Source organism: Zeus faber (genome assembly GCF_960531495.2).
Source record: "Zeus faber genome assembly, chromosome: 12".
Lineage (NCBI taxonomy): Eukaryota > Metazoa > Chordata > Actinopteri > Zeiformes > Zeidae > Zeus > Zeus faber.
The window spans coordinates 31,063,419-31,082,631 of NC_137196.1; the positions used below are offsets into that span (position 1 = coordinate 31,063,419).

The 19,213-nt window shown below is 40.9% G+C and overlaps 2 protein-coding genes across 3 annotated transcripts in view; both read left to right on the top strand.

The window, feature by feature from the left end:
- Nucleotides 1–1,589: 1,589 nt before the first annotated feature.
- On the top strand, nt 1,590–3,789 carry LOC307237992 (uncharacterized protein). Its single transcript, XM_080010823.1, has 2 exons — nt 1,590–1,755; nt 2,007–3,789. Exon 2 carries the CDS (start codon nt 2,705–2,707, stop codon nt 3,611–3,613), a length of 909 nt encoding a protein of 302 aa, XP_079866949.1. The 5' UTR covers nt 1,590–1,755; nt 2,007–2,704; the 3' UTR covers nt 3,614–3,789.
- Nucleotides 3,790–15,734: 11,945 nt separating this feature from the next.
- Nucleotides 15,735–19,213, top strand: part of rasal2 (RAS protein activator like 2) — a 61,009-nt gene continuing 57,530 nt past the window's right edge. For both annotated transcript variants that reach the window (XM_080010816.1, XM_080010817.1), the window contains exon 1: nt 15,735–16,214. In XM_080010816.1, the coding sequence (XP_079866942.1) occupies nt 16,073–16,214 (142 nt within the window). In that variant the 5' untranslated portion in view covers nt 15,735–16,072. The remainder of the gene's footprint in view (nt 16,215–19,213) is intronic.

Here is a 19,213-nt window from a genome sequence, read left to right on the forward strand (position 1 = left end):
TGGTGCTGCATAGAAACTACAATGGAAGAAGATGTGCGAGACCATGTGCCAGACTAGTTGTATAACTAGTTATACTAGTTGCGTGTGTGTGTGTTTGTGTGAGTGTGTGTGTGTGTGTGAGTGTGTGTGTGTGTGAGTGTGTGTGTGTGTGTTAGTGAGTGTGTGTGAGTGTGTGTGTGAGTGAGTGTGTGTGTGAGTGTGTGTGTGAGTGTGTGTGTGTGAGTGTGTGTGTGTCAGTGTGTGTGTGTGAGTGTGTGTGTGAGTGTGTGTGTGAGTGTGTGTGTGAGTGTGTGTGTGAGTGAGTGTGTGAGTGTGTGTGTGAGAGTGTGTGTGTGTGTGTGTGTGTGTGTGTGTGAGTGTGAGTGTGAGTGTGTGTGTGTGTGTGAGTGTGTGTGTGAGTGTGTGTGTGTGTGTGAGTGTGAGTGTGTGTGTGTGTCAGTGTGTGAGTGTGTGTGTGTGTGTGTGTGAGTGTGAGAGTGTGTGTGTGAGTGTGAGAGTGTGTGTGTGAGTGTGAGAGTGTGTGTGTGTGTGTGTGTGAGTGTGAGAGTGTGAGTGTGAGAGTGTGTGAGTGTGAGTGTGAGAGTGTGTGTGTGTCAGTGTGTGAGTGTGAGAGTGTGTGTGTGTCAGTGTGTGAGTGTGTGTGTGTGTGTGAGTGTGTGTGTGTGTGAGTGTGAGAGTGTGTGTGTGTCAGTGTGTGAGTGTGTGTGTGAGTGAGTGTGAGTGTGTGTTTGAACCGTTTCTGGGAAATGTTCTGACTTCAAAGACCCCTACACCACCTGTCTGTCTCTCTTCCTATTTGCATATCTGTCTGTCTCTCTTCCTATTTGCATATCTGTCTGTCTCTCTTGAAGTAAAGCGCTGATAGGTCAATGAGTTCCCGAAGTGGGCGTGGCCTGTTCGCAGAGGCGACAGGTGGGCGTGGCCTGACCAGGGCAGATAAAAGAGTAGCAGCAGCAGGAGGAGCAGAGCCCCTGCTTCATACACAAGGGTAGGAAATATTGTTATTATCATTATTGTTATTGTTATTATTGTTATTATTGTTGTTATTGTTGTTATTGTTATTGTGACATGTTTGAATATGTTTTCTATGTGTCTGACATGTACTGAAACAGAAGATTCAGCTTCCTGCAGAATTCAGGTCTGAATGATCATTATATTTTGATGGATTTATATCATGATGTCATTATTTTATGGCTGAGGAAGTAAAAAGACCCCCCCCCCCCCCTTTATTTCAGGTTTGAATCCGGAGAAGATTGACGATCGATCCTATTGATCTCTCTCTCTCTCCCTCCTCCCTCTTTCTGTCTGTCTGTCTCTTGTGCTCTCTCCTTTTTTGTCCTCTCCCTCCATAACAAGTGAAAACAATAAAGTAAAATACAGATTTGATTCAGAAGCTCATACAATGTCAACTATAAATATGTGTATGTATCGGAAATGACCCTCCTGGTAAAATAACAATGGAAATAATACATATATACATATAGGAGGGGTGGGGGTGGGGTGACATGGAGAGGGGTGGGGGTGGGGTGGTGTGAGGGGTCACTCATGAACCTGACGCCTCTGGTCACAGTCCAACATCCCAACGGTCTCAGAACGATGTCAACACAACACTTAACAGCACTTGAACCAAAAGCCGAAGCAGAGGCCCCTGGAAGCCCCCACGCCGCAGTGTTATGGCCTGACTGAGCACCGTCATGTGGAGGCAGAGCCCCCCCTCTTCCACAGAAAGGCTACTGCACGGTTCCGTGACCCGAGGTGGACGACTGCAAACGGAACATTCCACATGTTTGTCTGGATCATAATCCACAGAAACTCAAATGTGACAGTGAATCATTGTTTGTTGTTAGTTCTTGTCAGTTCCTTGGTAAAACTGTTTGGCTTTTGATTCCAATCTGCTGAAGTTCAAAGTCCATGCAAATTATTTGCACTATATTATTACTGTGGCCTGGATTTTACTTTGTAAAATTTTACTTTTTCAAGTTTTCCTTGGTACTTTTGTATTGCAGATTCGATCAGAGATATTTCCTGGAGAACAGAGTCGACACTCAGCAGCCGTCCGTCCAGACTGTGGTTCCACTTCTAGTCTGTTCCTAGAACTCATCGGAAAACACAAACGAGTCCTAAACCGTGAGCTGCGGTGTGTTGGACCGGCGTCACAATGAATTTCATCACTGGGAAGAGCCGTTTGGCGGAAGCCGTGCGGAGGAATAGCAAAGTACTCGAAGGTCATGGAGGACCTCTCGCCATCTACAAGATTCCTCTGAAGCCAGAAAACATGGACATCCGGGGGTGCGATCGTTTCACCTTTGAAAAAGACACGATGAAGCGCAATCGCACCATCATGGTTCTGGGAGCAACGGGGGCCGGCAAGTCCTCGCTCATCAACGGGATGATCAACTACGTCCTCGGTGTCAAGTGGGAAGACAAATTCTGATTCAAATTGGTGGAGGAGGGCACGGCTCAGAGCCAGACCTCTGAGGTCACTGTGTACAGAATCAACCACCAGGAGGGCTTCCAGATCGACTTCACCCTGACCATCGTGGACACGCCCGGGTTCGACAGCACGCGGGGCATCGACAGGGACTGTCTGATCACCCAACCGCTACGCAACCTGTTCTCCGCCAAGACGGGAGTGAGCGAGATCGACGCCATCTGCTTCGTGGCTCAGGCCTCCCTGGCCCGGCTCACGGCCACTCAGAAGTACATGTTCGACTCTGTGCTCTCCATGTTTGGCAAAGATGTCGCCCAAAACATCAGGATCTTGGTGACATTTGCAGCGGGTCAACGACCACCAGTTCTCGAGGCCATAAACCGGTCTGGAGTCCCGTGCCCGAAAACAGAGAAGAATTTGCCAGTTCACTTCAAATTCAATAATTCTGCTTTGTTTGCCGACAACAGAGAGTCCACGTCTGATGATGATGAGGATGAGGAAGACGGTGGTTACTTTGATAAAATGTTTTGGGACATGAGCTGCAAAAGAATGAAGACGTTCTTCAGAGCCTTGAGCCTCATAAAGACCCAGAGCTTGACTCTGACGAAGGTGGTCCTGAAGGAGAGAGAGCAGATGGAAAATTCCGTTGAGAATCTGCAGAAGACAATAAAACTGGGCTTAGCTAAACTGGAGGAGATCAGAGGGACCAGACAGATCCTTCAACAACACCAGGCAGAAATCACGTCAAATGAGAAATTTGAATATGAAGTTACCATCAGAAAGCCTGTTCAAGTTTATATTCCCAGCACTGGAGGTTACATCACCAACTACCAGGACGTCGTAGAAAAACGAAGCATCAAGGAGCTCAAAGACAAGTACCAGTCGGCAACAACGAAGATGATGTCTGTGCAGGACATGATCGAGAGGCTGGAGGTCGACTCCGACCGCCTGCAGTCGGAGTTCGTGGTTCTCATAGAGAGGTCCTCCCGCTGTCTGGACCGACTGAAGGAGATCGCCCTGAAGCCCCACCCGTTCTCCATCCCAGAGTATATCGACCTGCTGATCCAGGGCGAGATGTCAGAGCACAAGAGCGGCTGCGAGCAGCGCATCAAGGACCTGCAGGACATGAGGGAGAAGGCCATCACCATATCCACGATCATCAGAGGAGAAAAGCTGCTGTGAAGGCTTTGTTCCCTTCGTCTGTCCCCAAAGCTCAGCGAGCGGCGTCTCCACCTGACGCCCTCAAGGACCTGCAGGTGTTCAGGAGGAAGCCCTGCTCAGCCGTCCGCTCCAGATCCTTCTGCTTCGGAGACGGCCTCCATCTTGTCCCTTCCCTTTTTGTTTACTAACCTGTTCGTGTCATTACATTCTGTCATTTTATATGTTGGACTAATGTTAGTTTAGTTGAAAATATCAAATGAAATGTTAGAAATCAAATAATGTGTTGTGATTCAGATGTAAAAAAAAAAAGAAAAGTTCATAAACATATTAAACTCTCAAGATGTCTGTGAGAAGCAGTTCTTCATATGTATCTTATTTTACTGTTGTTTTATCTGTTAGTTACTTCTTAATGAATCACATCGATTGAATGGCAAATTAACAGATCAATCGATTTGGGAAATAATTATGAACTGCACCCTCTGAAGTATGAAGCGAAATCGCTGATCTCAAGACAGGAATCGGCATCGTACTGAGATCCTTATATCTCTTCCACCTGATCCCTCGGTTGCTGAATTTTGTGATAAAGTCAAGTTTCCTTCATCAAGAGGTTTCAAGTGGCGGTTTGAAGGGATTCTAACTTTACAGGAGGTTTCTGATATGATTTGGAAAATGATTTAACTGAACCCAGAACATTGGTCTCAAGTTAGTTTATTGAATAAAAAGCATAAAAAAGAAAAACAACCAAACTACTGGGATCTAGTACTAAACTACTGAGATCTAGTACTAAACTACTGAGATCTAGTACCAAACTACTGAGATCTAGTACTAAACTACTGAGATCTAGTACCAAACTACTGAGATCTAGTACCAAACTACTGAGATCTAGTACTAAACTACTGAGATCTAGTACCAAACTACTGAGATCTAGTACCAAACTACTGAGATCTAGTACCAAACTACTGAGATCTAGTACTAAACTACTGAGATCTAGTACCAAACTACTGAGATCTAGTACTAAACTACTGAGATCTAGTACCAAACTACTGAGATCTAGTACCAAACTACTGAGATCTAGTACTAAACTACTGAGATCTAGTACCAAACTACTGAGATCTAGTACCAAACTACTGAGATCTAGAACCAAACTACTGAGATCTAGTACCAAACTACTGAGATCTAGTACTAAACTACTGAGATCTAGAACCAAACTACTGAGATCTAGTACTAAACTACTGAGATCTAGTACCAAACTACTGAGATCTAGTACTAAACTACTGAGATCTAGAACCAAACTACTGAGATCTAGTACCAAACTACTGAGATCTAGAACCAAACTACTGAGATCTAGTACTAAACTACTGAGATCTAGTACCAAACTACTGAGATCTAGTACTAAACTACTGAGATCTAGAACCAAACTACTGAGATCTAGTACTAAACTACTGAGATCTAGTACTAAACTACTGAGATCTAGTACTAAACTACTGAGATCTAGTACCAAACTACTGAGATCTAGTACCAAACTACTGAGATCTAGTACTAAACTACTGAGATCTAGTACCAAACTACTGAGATCTAGTACCAAACTACTGAGATCTAGTACTAAACTACTGAGATCTAGTACCAAACTACTGAGATCTAGTACTAAACTACTGAGATCTAGTACCAAACTACTGAGATCTAGTACTAAACTACTGAGATCTAGTACCAAACTACTGAGATCTAGTACCAAACTACTGAGATCTAGTACTAAACTACTGAGATCTAGTACCAAACTACTGAGATCTAGTACCAAACTACTGAGATCTAGAACCAAACTACTGAGATCTAGTACCAAACTACTGAGATCTAGTACTAAACTACTGAGATCTAGAACCAAACTACTGAGATCTAGTACTAAACTACTGAGATCTAGTACCAAACTACTGAGATCTAGTACTAAACTACTGAGATCTAGAACCAAACTACTGAGATCTAGTACCAAACTACTGAGATCTAGAACCAAACTACTGAGATCTAGTACTAAACTACTGAGATCTAGTACCAAACTACTGAGATCTAGTACTAAACTACTGAGATCTAGAACCAAACTACTGAGATCTAGTACTAAACTACTGAGATCTAGTACTAAACTACTGAGATCTAGTACTAAACTACTGAGATCTAGTACCAAACTACTGAGATCTAGTACCAAACTACTGAGATCTAGTACCAAACTACTGAGATCTAGAACCAAACTACTGAGATCTAGTACTAAACTACTGAGATCTAGTACTAAACTACTGAGATCTAGTACCAAACTACTGAGATCTAGTACTAAACTACTGAGATCTAGTACCAAACTACTGAGATCTAGTACCAAACTACTGAGATCTAGTACTAAACTACTGAGATCTAGTACTAAACTACTGAGATCTAGTACCAAACTACTGAGATCTAGTACTAAACTACTGAGATCTAGTACCAAACTACTGAGATCTAGTACTAAACTACTGAGATCTAGTACCAAACTACTGAGATCTAGTACCAAACTACTGAGATCTAGTACTAAACTACTGAGATCTAGTACCAAACTACTGAGATCTAGTACCAAACTACTGGGATGTAGAACCAGGCGAGGTGAACCTCATCCCATGACAGGTGGTGGTGCTGGGACGTTGACTAACATGTTTAAAGTGCATCTTTCTGGGAGGAACACGCGGCTGCTTGTGTCCAGACGCAGCAACGTGCTCCATCCCTTCGAGAGGACGTTGTGCTGAGGCCTCCAGGCCGGAGACGCTTTGGCTTCTGATTCTTTTTAATACGCCACAGATGACAAAAGCTGAGCTTACACCGTCCCTCATGACACGAGGCTGCATGCGTAGATAGATTTGGAAGGATTTGATCGTCCCGTTTAAAGTGTTATGTTGGATGTAAACTTTCTCCTGTACATGTTTCCATGTAATATTTGGGTTTTGCAGATTATGAACAGAATAAACTGGGATGTTATATTTGTATGAGTACACCTCGGGTCACGGAGGGCTGCAGCACCTTGCATGTCCACCAGGGGGCGCTGGTGTCCCATAATAGTTGTATTCTGTCAGAAGTACTCAGATACTGTCAGAAGTACTCAGATTCTGTCAGAAGTACTTAGAAAGCCCTAATAAATATATTGATGGTAATTGTTGTGGCTAATTGTCAAAATCCAGGTCTGTCGCATTAGAATGAATCTGTTGTTACCTGGTATGGACAGACCACGCCCACATGCAAAACTACTTCCTGCTATAACTGTGCTATTTTTTACCATTATTTTACCAATGTAGTTATGAGTATCATATGAGTAACATGTGAGTTTTAAATTAGTATTATGTGAGTATCATATGAGTCATATGTGAGTTTTAAATTAGTATTATGTGAGTATCATATGAGTAACATGTGAGTTTTAAATTAGTATTATGTGAGTATCATATGAGTAACATGTGAGTTTTAAATTAGTATTATGTGAGTATCATATAAGTAACATGTGAGTTTTAAATTAGTATTATGTGAGTATCATATGAGTAATATGTGAGTTTTAAATTAGTATTATGTGAGTATCATATGAGTAACATGTGAGTTTTAAATTAGTATTATGTGAGTATCATATGAGTAACATGTGAGTTTTAAATTAGTATTATGTGAGTATCATATGAGTAACATGTGAGTTTTAAATTAGTATTATGTGAGTATCATATGAGTAATATGTGAGTTTTAAATTAGTATTATGTGCGTATCATATGAGTAACATGTGAGTTTTCAATTAGTATTATGTGAGTATCATATGAGTAACATGTGAGTTTTAAATTAGTATTATGTGAGTATCATATGAGTAACATGTGAGTTTTAAATTAGTATTATGTGAGTATCATATGAGTAACATGTGAGTTTTAAATTAGTATTATGTGAGTATCATATGAGTAACATGTGAGTTTTAAATTAGTATTATGTGAGTATCATATGAGTAACATGTGAGTTTTAAATTAGTATTATGTGAGTATCATATGATGACATGTGAGTTTTAAATTAGTATTATGTGAGTATCATATGAGTAACATGTGAGTTTTAAATTTGTATTATGTGAGTATCATATGAGTAACATGTGAGTTTTAAATTAGTATTATGTGAGTATCATATGAGTCATATGTGAGTTTTAAATTAGTATTATGTGAGTATCATATGAGTAATATGTGAGTTTTAAATTAGTATTATGTGAGTATCATATGAGTAATATGTGAGTTTTAAATTAGTATTATGTGAGTATCATGTGAGTAATATGTGAGTTTTAAATTAGTATTATGTGAGTATCATGTGAGTAATATGTGAGTTTTAAATTAGTATTATGTGAGTATCATATGAGTAACATGTGAGTTTTAAATTAGTATTATGTGAGTATCATATGAGTAACATGTGAGTTTTAAATTAGTATTATGTGAGTATCATATGAGTAACATGTGAGTTTTAAATTAGTATTATGTGAGTTTCATATGAGTAACATGTGAGTTTTAAATTAGTATTATGTGAGTATCATATGAGTAATATGTGAGTTTTAAATTAGTATTATGTGAGTATCATATGAGTAACATGTGAGTTTTAAATTAGTATTATGTGAGTATCATATGAGTAATATGTGAGTTTTAAATTAGTATTATGTGAGTATCATGTGAGATATATGTGAGTTTTAAATTAGTATTATGTGAGTATCATATGAGTAATATGTGAGTTTTAAATTAGTATTATGTGAGTATCGTATGAGTAATATGTGAGTTTTAAATTAGTATTATGTGAGTATCATATGAGATATATGTGAGTTTTAAATTAGTATTATGTGAGTATCATATGAGTAATATGTGAGTTTTAAATTAGTATTATGTGAGTATCATATGAGTAATATGTGAGTTTTAAATTAGTATTATGTGAGTATCATGTGAGATATATGTGAGTTTTAAATTAGTATTATGTGAGTATCATATGAGTAATATGTGAGTTTTAAATTAGTATTATGTGAGTATCGTATGAGTAATATGTGAGTTTTAAATTAGTATTATGTGAGTGTCTTATGAGTAATATGTGAATTTTAAATTAGTATTATGTGAGTATCGTATGAGTAATATGTGAGTTTTAAATTAGTATTATGTGAGTATCATATGAGTCATATGTGAGTTTTAAATTAGTATTATGTGAGTATCATGTGAGATATATGTGAGTTTTAAATTAGTATTATGTGAGTATCATATGAGTAACATGTGAGTTTTAAATTAGTATTATGTGAGTATCATGTGAGTAATATGTGAGTTTTAAATTAGTATTATGTGAGTATCATATGAGTAACATGTGAGTTTTAAATTAGTATTATGTGAGTATCACATGAGTAACATGTGATTTTTAAATTAGTATTATGTGAGTATCGTATGAGTAACATGTGAGTTTTAAATTAGTATTATGTGAGTATCGTATGAGTAATATGTGAGTTTGAAATTAGTATTATGTGAGTATCGTATGAGTAACATGTGAGTTTTAAATTAGTATTATGTGAGTATCGTATGAGTAATATGTGAGTTTGAAATTAGTATTATGTGAGTATCGTATGAGTAACATGTGAGTTTGAAATTAGTATTATGTGAGTATCGTATGAGTAACATGTGAGTTTGAAATTAGTATTATGTGAGTATCGTATGAGTAACATGTGAGTTTTAAATTAGTATTATGTGAGTATCGTATGAGTAATATGTGAGTTTTAAATTAGTATTATGTGAGTATCGTATGAGTAATATGTGAGTTTTAAATTAGTATTATGTGAGTATCGTATGAGTAACATGTGAGTTTTAAATTAGTATTATGTGAGTATCGTGTGAGTAACATGTGAGTTTTAAATTAGTATTATGTGAGTATCGTATGAGTAACATGTGAGTTTTAAATTAGTATTATGTGAGTATCATATGAGTAATATGTGAGTTTTAAATTAGTATTATGTGAGTATTATGAGTATTGTGTGAGTAGTATGTCACTATGGTGTGAGGATTGTGTGAGTTATATTTGTATCATTTGAGTATAGTGTGAGTATTTTATGAGTATTATGTGAGTTATGTGAGTATTATATGAGCATTATATGAGCATTATGTGAGTATTATGTTTGTATAATTTGAGTATTATGTAAGTATTATATGAGTATTATATGAAAATTATGTGAGTATTATACGAGTATTATGTGAGTATTATATGAGTATTATGTGAGTATTATATGAGAATTATGTGCGTATTATAGGAGTTTTGTATTTGTATTATGTGAGTATTATACAAGTATTATATGAGTATTATGTGAATATTTTGTGAGTATAATCTGAGTATTGTGTGTGTGTATTAGATAAGTATTTTATGAGTATTATATGAGTATTATGTGCGTATTATGTGAGTGTTATATGAGAATTATGTGAGTATTATGTGAGTGTTATATGAGAATTATGTGAGTATTGTGTGCGTATTATATGAGTATAATGTGTGTATTATGTGAGTCCCATATGAGTAATATGTGAGTATTAAATGGGCATTATATGAGTAATGTGTGAGTATTATGTAAGTGTTATGTGATCATTATGGGAGTATTATGTGAGTGTTATGTATGTATTATATCAGTATTATGTGAGTGTTACATGAGTCATATGTGAGTATTATATGAGTATAATGTGTGTATTAAGTGAGTATCATGGAGTGTCTGAGACCTGGGATCAGAGTGGTTGTGGCAGTCGTACAGCTCCATGTGGCTGTCTCACCACTAGGGGGCAGCACTCTGGTGGGAAGGAAGTCAAGTTGATTGGTTTAGGCCACAGCTCCGTGGAATACTGCGTTGTGATTGGTCGATAGCAGCAACCAGCGCTTAGGTATTTCCGCATAATGACACAGTTGTGACAGGTATAAAACAAGAGGTGTGCATATTTCACATGATAGTTTGTTTAAACACTGTGACATTACAGACTTTAATAAATATATACACTGTAACAACAGGAAGTGCTGTTCAGGTTTATGTTGCAGTCATTCTGAGATCAGATCTGTGGTCTGTGCCCAAGGTCCGCTCGGCGTTTCATGTGAGCACGGTGTTTCTTTCTGTGGTTCACTGTCCACTGGCCTGCGGATGTCACACTTGGCTGCGTACTTCTGGATCTGGTGCTTCAGGCTCTGCCAGGAGACACTCCCTCGCCCTCCGAAGGCGTCCTCACACCGGGGAAACGGGAGTGTAAACAGAGTAATCTCTCTCATCGCTGCATCAGCGACGGCGGCACCTTCACCCCTCAACACCGTTCACTCCCGATAGCTCAGCTCCTCCCGGAATGAGACGTACGGCCTGATTTCACTTGATGTCTTCTTCTTGTCGATTGGCCATTCCTGGCCCATGGTATTGACAAAGAATCTGCAGTTTTATCCCCTTTTGTCGCAGAACGGTCGCATTGAGTCGGTCTTCAGAGATGAGTGTTGTGCCATATTAACACTCTAGTTCAGCTTCTGCTGAGCCATCGGATGAACACTCGTGAAGAAAGGCTCTGCTCACGGTGCCCACCAGCAACAAGTCTTTTCCTGGTACGTACACTACGTCCAGATCATACTTCTGAATGCACGGCATCTTTCTCCAAAGTCTTTTGGGTGTATTCGGTTGTAGCTTTCTCACGATGCTCTATAAGGGCTTGTGATGACTTTGAACACTAACTTAGCAGCCGTGACTGTACTGGTGGAGCTCTTCCATACCGAATGCCAGAGCTGAGAACTCTTTGTCAATGTTTGGCTCTGTTTGTGTGAGCGCTCTGCTTGCGAATGCGACGGGCTTACCCCTCTGCACGAGCGTCGCACCCAAACCTGTGTCTGAGGCGTCGCAATATACAGTTCTTCATCTGGGTCGTAATATTTCAGCACTGGAGCATTTGCAGTCGTCTCTTTCAGTTTGCGGAACACTTTCTCATGTCGTGCCGTCCAGTTACATAGTCTTTGTGTGTCAATTGTCTCAACACCTGACAACTGTCTGAGAGATCAGGGCAAAACCTGGCCAGGTAATTGACCATACCCAGTAGCCTCTGAGCTGCTTTAGCCTCTGTTGGTTTCGGCATGTGTTTGATGGCATGCGCCTTTTCAGGATTTATTTTTAGTCCATCCGTCATCAGGATGTGTCTGTGTTTTTGTATGAACGCGGCCTCCTTTTGTCTCTTTGCCCTTGTCTTCATTTAGGTTCCAGCATCAGGGTCGGTCTAGTGATCCGATCCGTAGGATCTCCTGCACTATGCCATCCCTCACTGCAAGACAAACAACACACATGACAACTCTTCCAGGCGGGTCGGGCCAATCAACGTCAATGGGACCGATTGGGCCGACCTGGTACCGCTGTGCTGACGCAGGACAACCCCAACGCTGTCACCTGCAGACCATGGCTTAACCACGCCCCCTGCCTGCCACGTACCCCCAGCGCCCGACTTAGGCTGTCCGGCCACCAGCCCACCCCAACCAGAGGAGGTTGCCGATATCTGCGCCCCCGGCCTATGGGTCACTTTGAACTTAAAGGGCTGAAGAGCCGGGTATCAACGGGTGATCCGCACGTTGGTCCCCTTCATGCAGTGGAGCCACTGCAGCGTTGCGTGGCCCGACCACAGGGGAAATGTGCGCCCCAGGAGTACCAGAGGGTGCCGAACACCCACTTGATGAATCTGTCAGAAGCCCTTGGTTAAATCAGTCAAGGTGAAGGAGTTTGTCGACCCGGGGCATCGTGTTTGTGTTCAGGCTGTGGCAGGGGTACAGCCGGGTCTCCACGCGGTGGGGTACCGTATGAGGGAAGTGCGGCCCGGCAGGGGGGGTAGAGGGCATTCGAGTAGCGGTGCTGTGGACGGTCACGTCTGCGCTCTGGTTGGGCCAGAGATGCTTACTGGAAAGGGCCGGGGTGGGATCCCACTCTTTTAGAACCTCCCCCATCTCACCCCTCTCCGTCAGCGCGGTGACCGGCACATGGACGCCCCGGCTTCCACTCCTTCAGCACCTCCTGAAGGTAAAAACGTCTGAGTCGCTAAATCTGTTGTTGTCATTACATTGATCAGACGCTTTTATCCAAAGCGACTTACAATTATTCAAACACCGACGGACGCAGCCATCAGGAGCAATGAGGGGTTAAGTGTCTTGCTCAAGGACACTACAGCATGCGAGCAGGAGGAGCTTGGGATTGAACCAGCAACCTTTAGATTACTAGACCACCAGCTCTACCTCCTGAGCTACCATCTCCTATGTCCCCTGTCCCCTGTTGTGACATCGCTTCGGCGGTGGTGAGGTGAACGATGTTCTACATTTCCTACTTTATGGTTCTGATGTCTTTATGAGGCACGCCTGATGTGTTGGTAGATTTTTGTTGGTTGATTTTGGCAGGAGGCATGTAACACTGTATATACCCAACGTCTTCAATTGATCCTATTATCACCATAAAACCTGGACCTCATGCACATTTGGATATAGCTGAATCACAAAATGAAATATTCTATTTTGTAATTGTCTCTTGCAAGAAATGATGGACAGAAATGGTGGCCGTCTTGGTGGTGGATTTAATTGGGTGAGCAACTCTTACAATGCAGGGATGAAAATGTCAAAAAATATGATGCAGTTCAACTTGTACAGGTTTGCTGAAGAGTAATGCAACTACTGGCTTCAACTGGTTGATGTCAGGGTTGGATTCATTTGTTTCTTTTAAATTGACTGTACCCGATCAGTTAGTGTTCTGTTACTCATTAATGTTTTTTATTTGCACGAAAAGTGTGTTTTTGTTTTTTTTAAACCATTCATACCTGTTACTGCGCAACAGCAACGGAAGGCACGTACTTTATAGGAACAAAAAAAAAGCATGTACTGTACATTTATTCTGAATTTTAGAAAACAGAACAACCTCTTCTCATTTTCACCGAAATAGTCCTATTTATTGTTGGCGCCCTCATTGCCGGGTTGCACCTTTTGGGTTGTTGAAAAGAGGAAGCCGGTGAGATGTCCATCGCCCAACAGACAGATACTTTAACCCTCCACGGCCGCTCGGTTCCCCCAGTTTCTTTTGTTGTTTTTATTAACTGCACATGTGCGCTCTGTGCACATTTAAAGCTTTACCTCTTTTCACCTTTTATATCCCGTGACTGCTGCATGATATTAGGGATGGACCGACACCACCTTCTCCCCCTGGTGTTACCATTCTGAATCTTCAACTTCAAGTATGATTTAAATATCGGTCTGAGCAGCTCCCTTCACCCAACATTCCAGATCTAGAGGCTAAAGATCGAAATATGATTGATCTCCATATCAAAAAAAAAAGCAGAATTTGTGAAACTAAAAATGTGGATTTTCTTTAACATCCCACATAGTTTATTCACCCGTGATGGTCTCTGGGTAGAAAGCAGAACCGCAGCAGGGGTCAGTGGTTTCTACTCTGACGCCGAACCCGTGTCCTCATAACACGGCTGTTGTATCTGGGAAGTCGATGATGGGAGTTTTTGGATGGAAGCGGTGCTAGACGGCTTGTCCCCGGATCCGGGCCCGGCAGGTTCCGGTTGCGAGGTCCCGTCTCTGAAGGTCCTAGGGATGATGAAGAGAGCAGGTTATAGTGCTGTTGGTAAGAAGACAGAGCTCTGACTAACCCAAATCCTTCATTTGTGACGGTCACATGGAACTATTTGTTGTTTCTATTGGAATCGGTTTGATGAATATTCTTGGGGGATCTACAAGGTGGTGTGTTTTTTGGTTTTTCCCCAAATGTTTTTTTCCTCTTTTTTCCATTAACCCCCACTATGGAATCCTGAAAGTGCCACAATGATAAATAAATGAATAAAATAATAAATAAATGTGGGAAATTTAAAGAGTAATAAAAAAAATATTGGAAAATATATACAGAAAAAGATTGATGAATCAGGAAATAATATAGAAATATAAATTGGTGTCAATCCTAATTTATTACTGCTTTATTAAATTCATTTTAATATTTATTTTCACATTTATGTGGTCATTTATTTCCAAATATATTTCTTAAATCTATTTCCATATATTTGCATTTATTTATTTCGAGATACATTACTTAATTTATTTTCATATATATTTCTACATTTATTTATTAATTTATTTCTATATACACTTCTTTATTTATTTTCATATATATGTTTACATGTATTTTTTCATTCAATTCCATAGACATGTATTTATTTATTTTCATATATATTTCTACATATATATATATATATATATATTCATTTATTTACATATACATTTCTTTATGTATTTTCATATATATTTTAACATATATTTATTTATTTCCGTCCACGTGTCTTTATTTATTTTCAATATACAACAACATATATATATATATATATATATATATATATATATATATATATATATATATATATATATATATATATATATATATATATATATATATATATATATATATAAAACATATATTATTTTATTTCCATATACATTTCTTCATTTATTTTCATATCTATTTTTACATGTATTTATTCATTGATTTCTGTACATATTTCTGCATCAACTTGTTCGATGCGTGCAAGCAGGAAGGCCTGATGACGTCAGCGGAAAATCAACGCCGAAGAAGTTTGAGATTTTTGAGAAGTTTCTAAAACAACAACAAAGTCGAGAAACTCAAACTCTGCAGGTTCCACCACATTATACTCAATGACGTGGAGTAGTGGGTCTGCCTGTCTGCCTGTCTGCCTGTCTGTCTGCCTGTCTGCCTGTCTGTCTGTCTGTCTGTCTGCCTGTTTGTCTGCCTGTCTGTCTGTCTGCCTGTCTGCCTGTCTGTCTGTCTGCCTGTCTGCCTGTCTGTCTGCCTGTCTGCCTGTCTGTCTGTCTGCCTGTCTGCCTGTCTGTCTGCCTGTCTGTCTGTCTGTCTGCCTGTCTGTCTGCATCATTTCGAAACAAAAAGTATTTATGATGATGATGATGATGATGGTTGTGGTTGTTGTTGGTTTGCTCTGCGTCTTTCATGACTTTTATATTTTTCTTGTTTTTCTTCCATTTGATGAGTTTTTGTAAAAACCTTCAATAAAAACCCTGAGGGAGCGCGCGCTGAGCGGGGCGCGCTCCCGCTCGGAGCAGTGCACGGCGCGGGAGACGCGCGGACGGAGCGGCCGCCGACCCACAGCCACACGCCAAGCCGGCCCGCGACGCCCGGACCCCGCCTGGCCTCAGACACAACTCCCCCGCTCCCTGCCGGACCTCCCGGGGACCCGAGCTTCACCCTGAGCCCGGGAAGCAGGAGCCCCCGGTCGGCGGGGCTTCCGCCGTGTGGCCGCTGGGCTGCGGCTCTCTGAGCGCCGCGCCGCTGAGCCCCGGAGCAGCAGCTGTTGGATTAAAAGCCCCGTTCCACGGACTCCCACGCCGGGCGGTGAAAGTCCCCCACCCCCCCCCTCCAGGTCACGGCCTCCTCCCGGGACTTTCCCCCGGTTAGCCATGGAGACGGGGTCCCTGTCCGGCGACGTGGAGCCGCATGGAGGGCTGAGCTCCCCGGGGCCGCCGAGCGCCCTGGAGCCGCTGGTCCAGCAGATCCTGGAGGAGTCCCTGAGCCAGCAACAGGGCTGGGTCCGGGTCCACGGTAAGACCAGAGCACCACACCCACCGGGTCCCCTGTCCGGGAAGGTGGGGTTCAGGTCTTGGACCAGGAGGGTCCCTGAAGCCTGAACCAGGGCTTAAAGAGACTGAACCGGGGTTCAAACACTATGCCAGGGTCTAAAGAGACTAAACTAGCTTTCAAATGACGGAACCAGGCTTTAAAAAGACTGAGCCGGGGTCTGAAGAGACTTAACCCTTTAAAAAGACTATGCCAGGATTTAAAAAATAGGTTTTAAAATGCCTAAACTCTGTGGTCAACTAGATTAAAAAAAACTGAACCAGGGCTTAGAAAGTTGGATGTAAAAAGCCCTAAGTCTGTGATAAACTAGCTTTAAAAAGACTAAACCAGGGTCTAAACCTGACTGATGAGCAGCTGTTTATTATGTCGTTATGTCATTGTAGTTAACAATCAGATGTGTGTAGAATCCCCCTGAGGCTCGTGGCATCATGAAGTACATCAGAACTAAACTAGGTATTCATTTAAAACGATGACTTCATGAACACCTTTCTGATCGGCACTCATTTAAAATGCAGTGTTGTGTATTATGTCAGTGTCTGAATTTCACAATCTTTCAATACAGCTGAAAGATCAATAATGTGATGATGTGATGTGATGATGCTATCAAGTGATGATGTCATGTGGTCATGTGATGATGTGATGATGGGATGTGGTGTGATCAAGTGATGATGTGATCAAGTGATGATGTGATCAAGTGATGATGTGATGATGTTGAGTCCCAGTTGATTTTAAAGTTCAGCTTGTATTTGTTATCTTCTCACTTGAACTTGAAGCTTCATCTGTTTCATCATTTATTTCCTCAAAGAGAAAACACACTTCCACATGAGGTACAATAACACAAAACACCACTAGAGCAGTAAAACACACTACTACACACTACACTGTATTACACTACTACACACTACACTGTATAACACTATTAAACTACTACACACTACACTGTATTACACTACTACACACTACACTGTATAACACTATTAAACTACTACACACTTCGCTGTGTAACACTACTACACCCTACACGGGGATGGTAGCTCAGGAGGTAGAGCTGGTGGTCTAGTGATCTAAAGGTTGCTGGTTGGATCCCAGGCTCCTCCTGCTAGCATGCTGTAGTGTCCTTGAGCAAGACACTTAACCCCTCATTGCTCCTGATGGCTGCGTCCGTCGGTGATTGAACAATTGTAAGTGGCTTTGGATAAAAGCGTCTGCTAAATGTAATGTAATGTAATGTACACTGTATTACACTACTACACACTACACTGTATTTCACTACTACACACTACATACTACACTGTATTTCACTACTACACTGTATTATACTACTACACACCACACTGTATTACACTACTACACACTACACTGTATTACACTACTACACACTACATGTATTTCACTACTACACACTACATACTACACTGTATTTCCCTACTACACTGTATTACACTACTACACTGTATTACACTACTACACACTACACTGTATTACACTACTACACCGTATTACACTACTACACACTACACTGTATAACACTTCTTCACACTACATTGTATTACACTACAACACACTGCACTGTATTAGAATACTACACAACTACACACTACACTGTATTACACTTTTACACACTACACTATTACACTACTACACTACTACACACTACACTGTATTACACTACTACACACTACACTGTATTACACTACTACACTACTACACACTAGACTGTATTACACTTTCACACACTACACTGTATTACACTACAACGCACTACACTGTATTACACTACTACACACTACACTGTATTACACTACCTCATTACCACATACTACACTACACAGTATTACACTACTGCAATACTACACACTTGACTGTATTACACTACTGCAGTACTGCACACTACACTGTATAACACTACTGCAGTACTACACACTACACTGTATTTCACTACTGCAGTACTACACACTACACTGTATTACACTACTACAGTACTACACATTACACTACACTATATTACACTACTACAGTACTAACCACTACACTACTGCAGTACTACATACTACACTAAACTGTATTGCACCACTACAGTTCTACGCACTACACTACACTGTATTGCACTACTACAGTACTACACATTACACTACACTGTATTACACTACTACAGTACTACACACTACACTATATTGTATTACACTACTGCAGTACTACATACTACACTACCCTATATTACCCTACTACAGTTTTACGCACAACGCTGCGCTTCACCACTACAGTACTGCACACTACACTGTATTACACTACTACACTGTACTACTGTACTACTGTACTACAGTACTACACTAACTACAGTACTAATACTAATTAGATTGGAGTAAATGTAGTACTGTAGTACAGGGGACGGTAGCTCAGGAGGTAGAGCTGGTGGTCTAGTAATCTAAAGGTTGCTGGTTGGATCCCAGGCTCCTCCTGCTAGCATGCTGTAGTGTCCTTGAGCAAGACACTTAACCCCTAATTGCTCCTGATGGCTGCGTCCGTCGCTGTTTGAACAATTGTAAGTGGCTTTGGATAAAAGCGTCTGATCAATGCGATGTAATGTAAAGTACAGTGTAGTGTACTAATACTCTTAGTCTTGGTCTGGTTGATGTGTTGTTAGTGGGTTCGCTGGAGGCTTGATGACAGTCAAGTAGTTTGTTTGGTTTTACTCAAAATATGATGTATTATTTATGTATTATTGATGTTGCACTGTTGTTTAAAAGTGACAGTTGAGCTCTGCTGAGCCCTCTATCCCTTTCTCTTCATCCCCCTTCCTCCCTCCGTCTCCTTCTCTCCTTCCCTGATCTGAGCTGGGTGTGTTTCCTTTGAACCAATCTGCACTTTCCTAACACTCACAGACAGACAGACAGGCAGGAAGACAGGCAGGCAGGCAGACAGACAGGCAGACAGACGGGGGTCACAGTGTATTGAATGGTGTG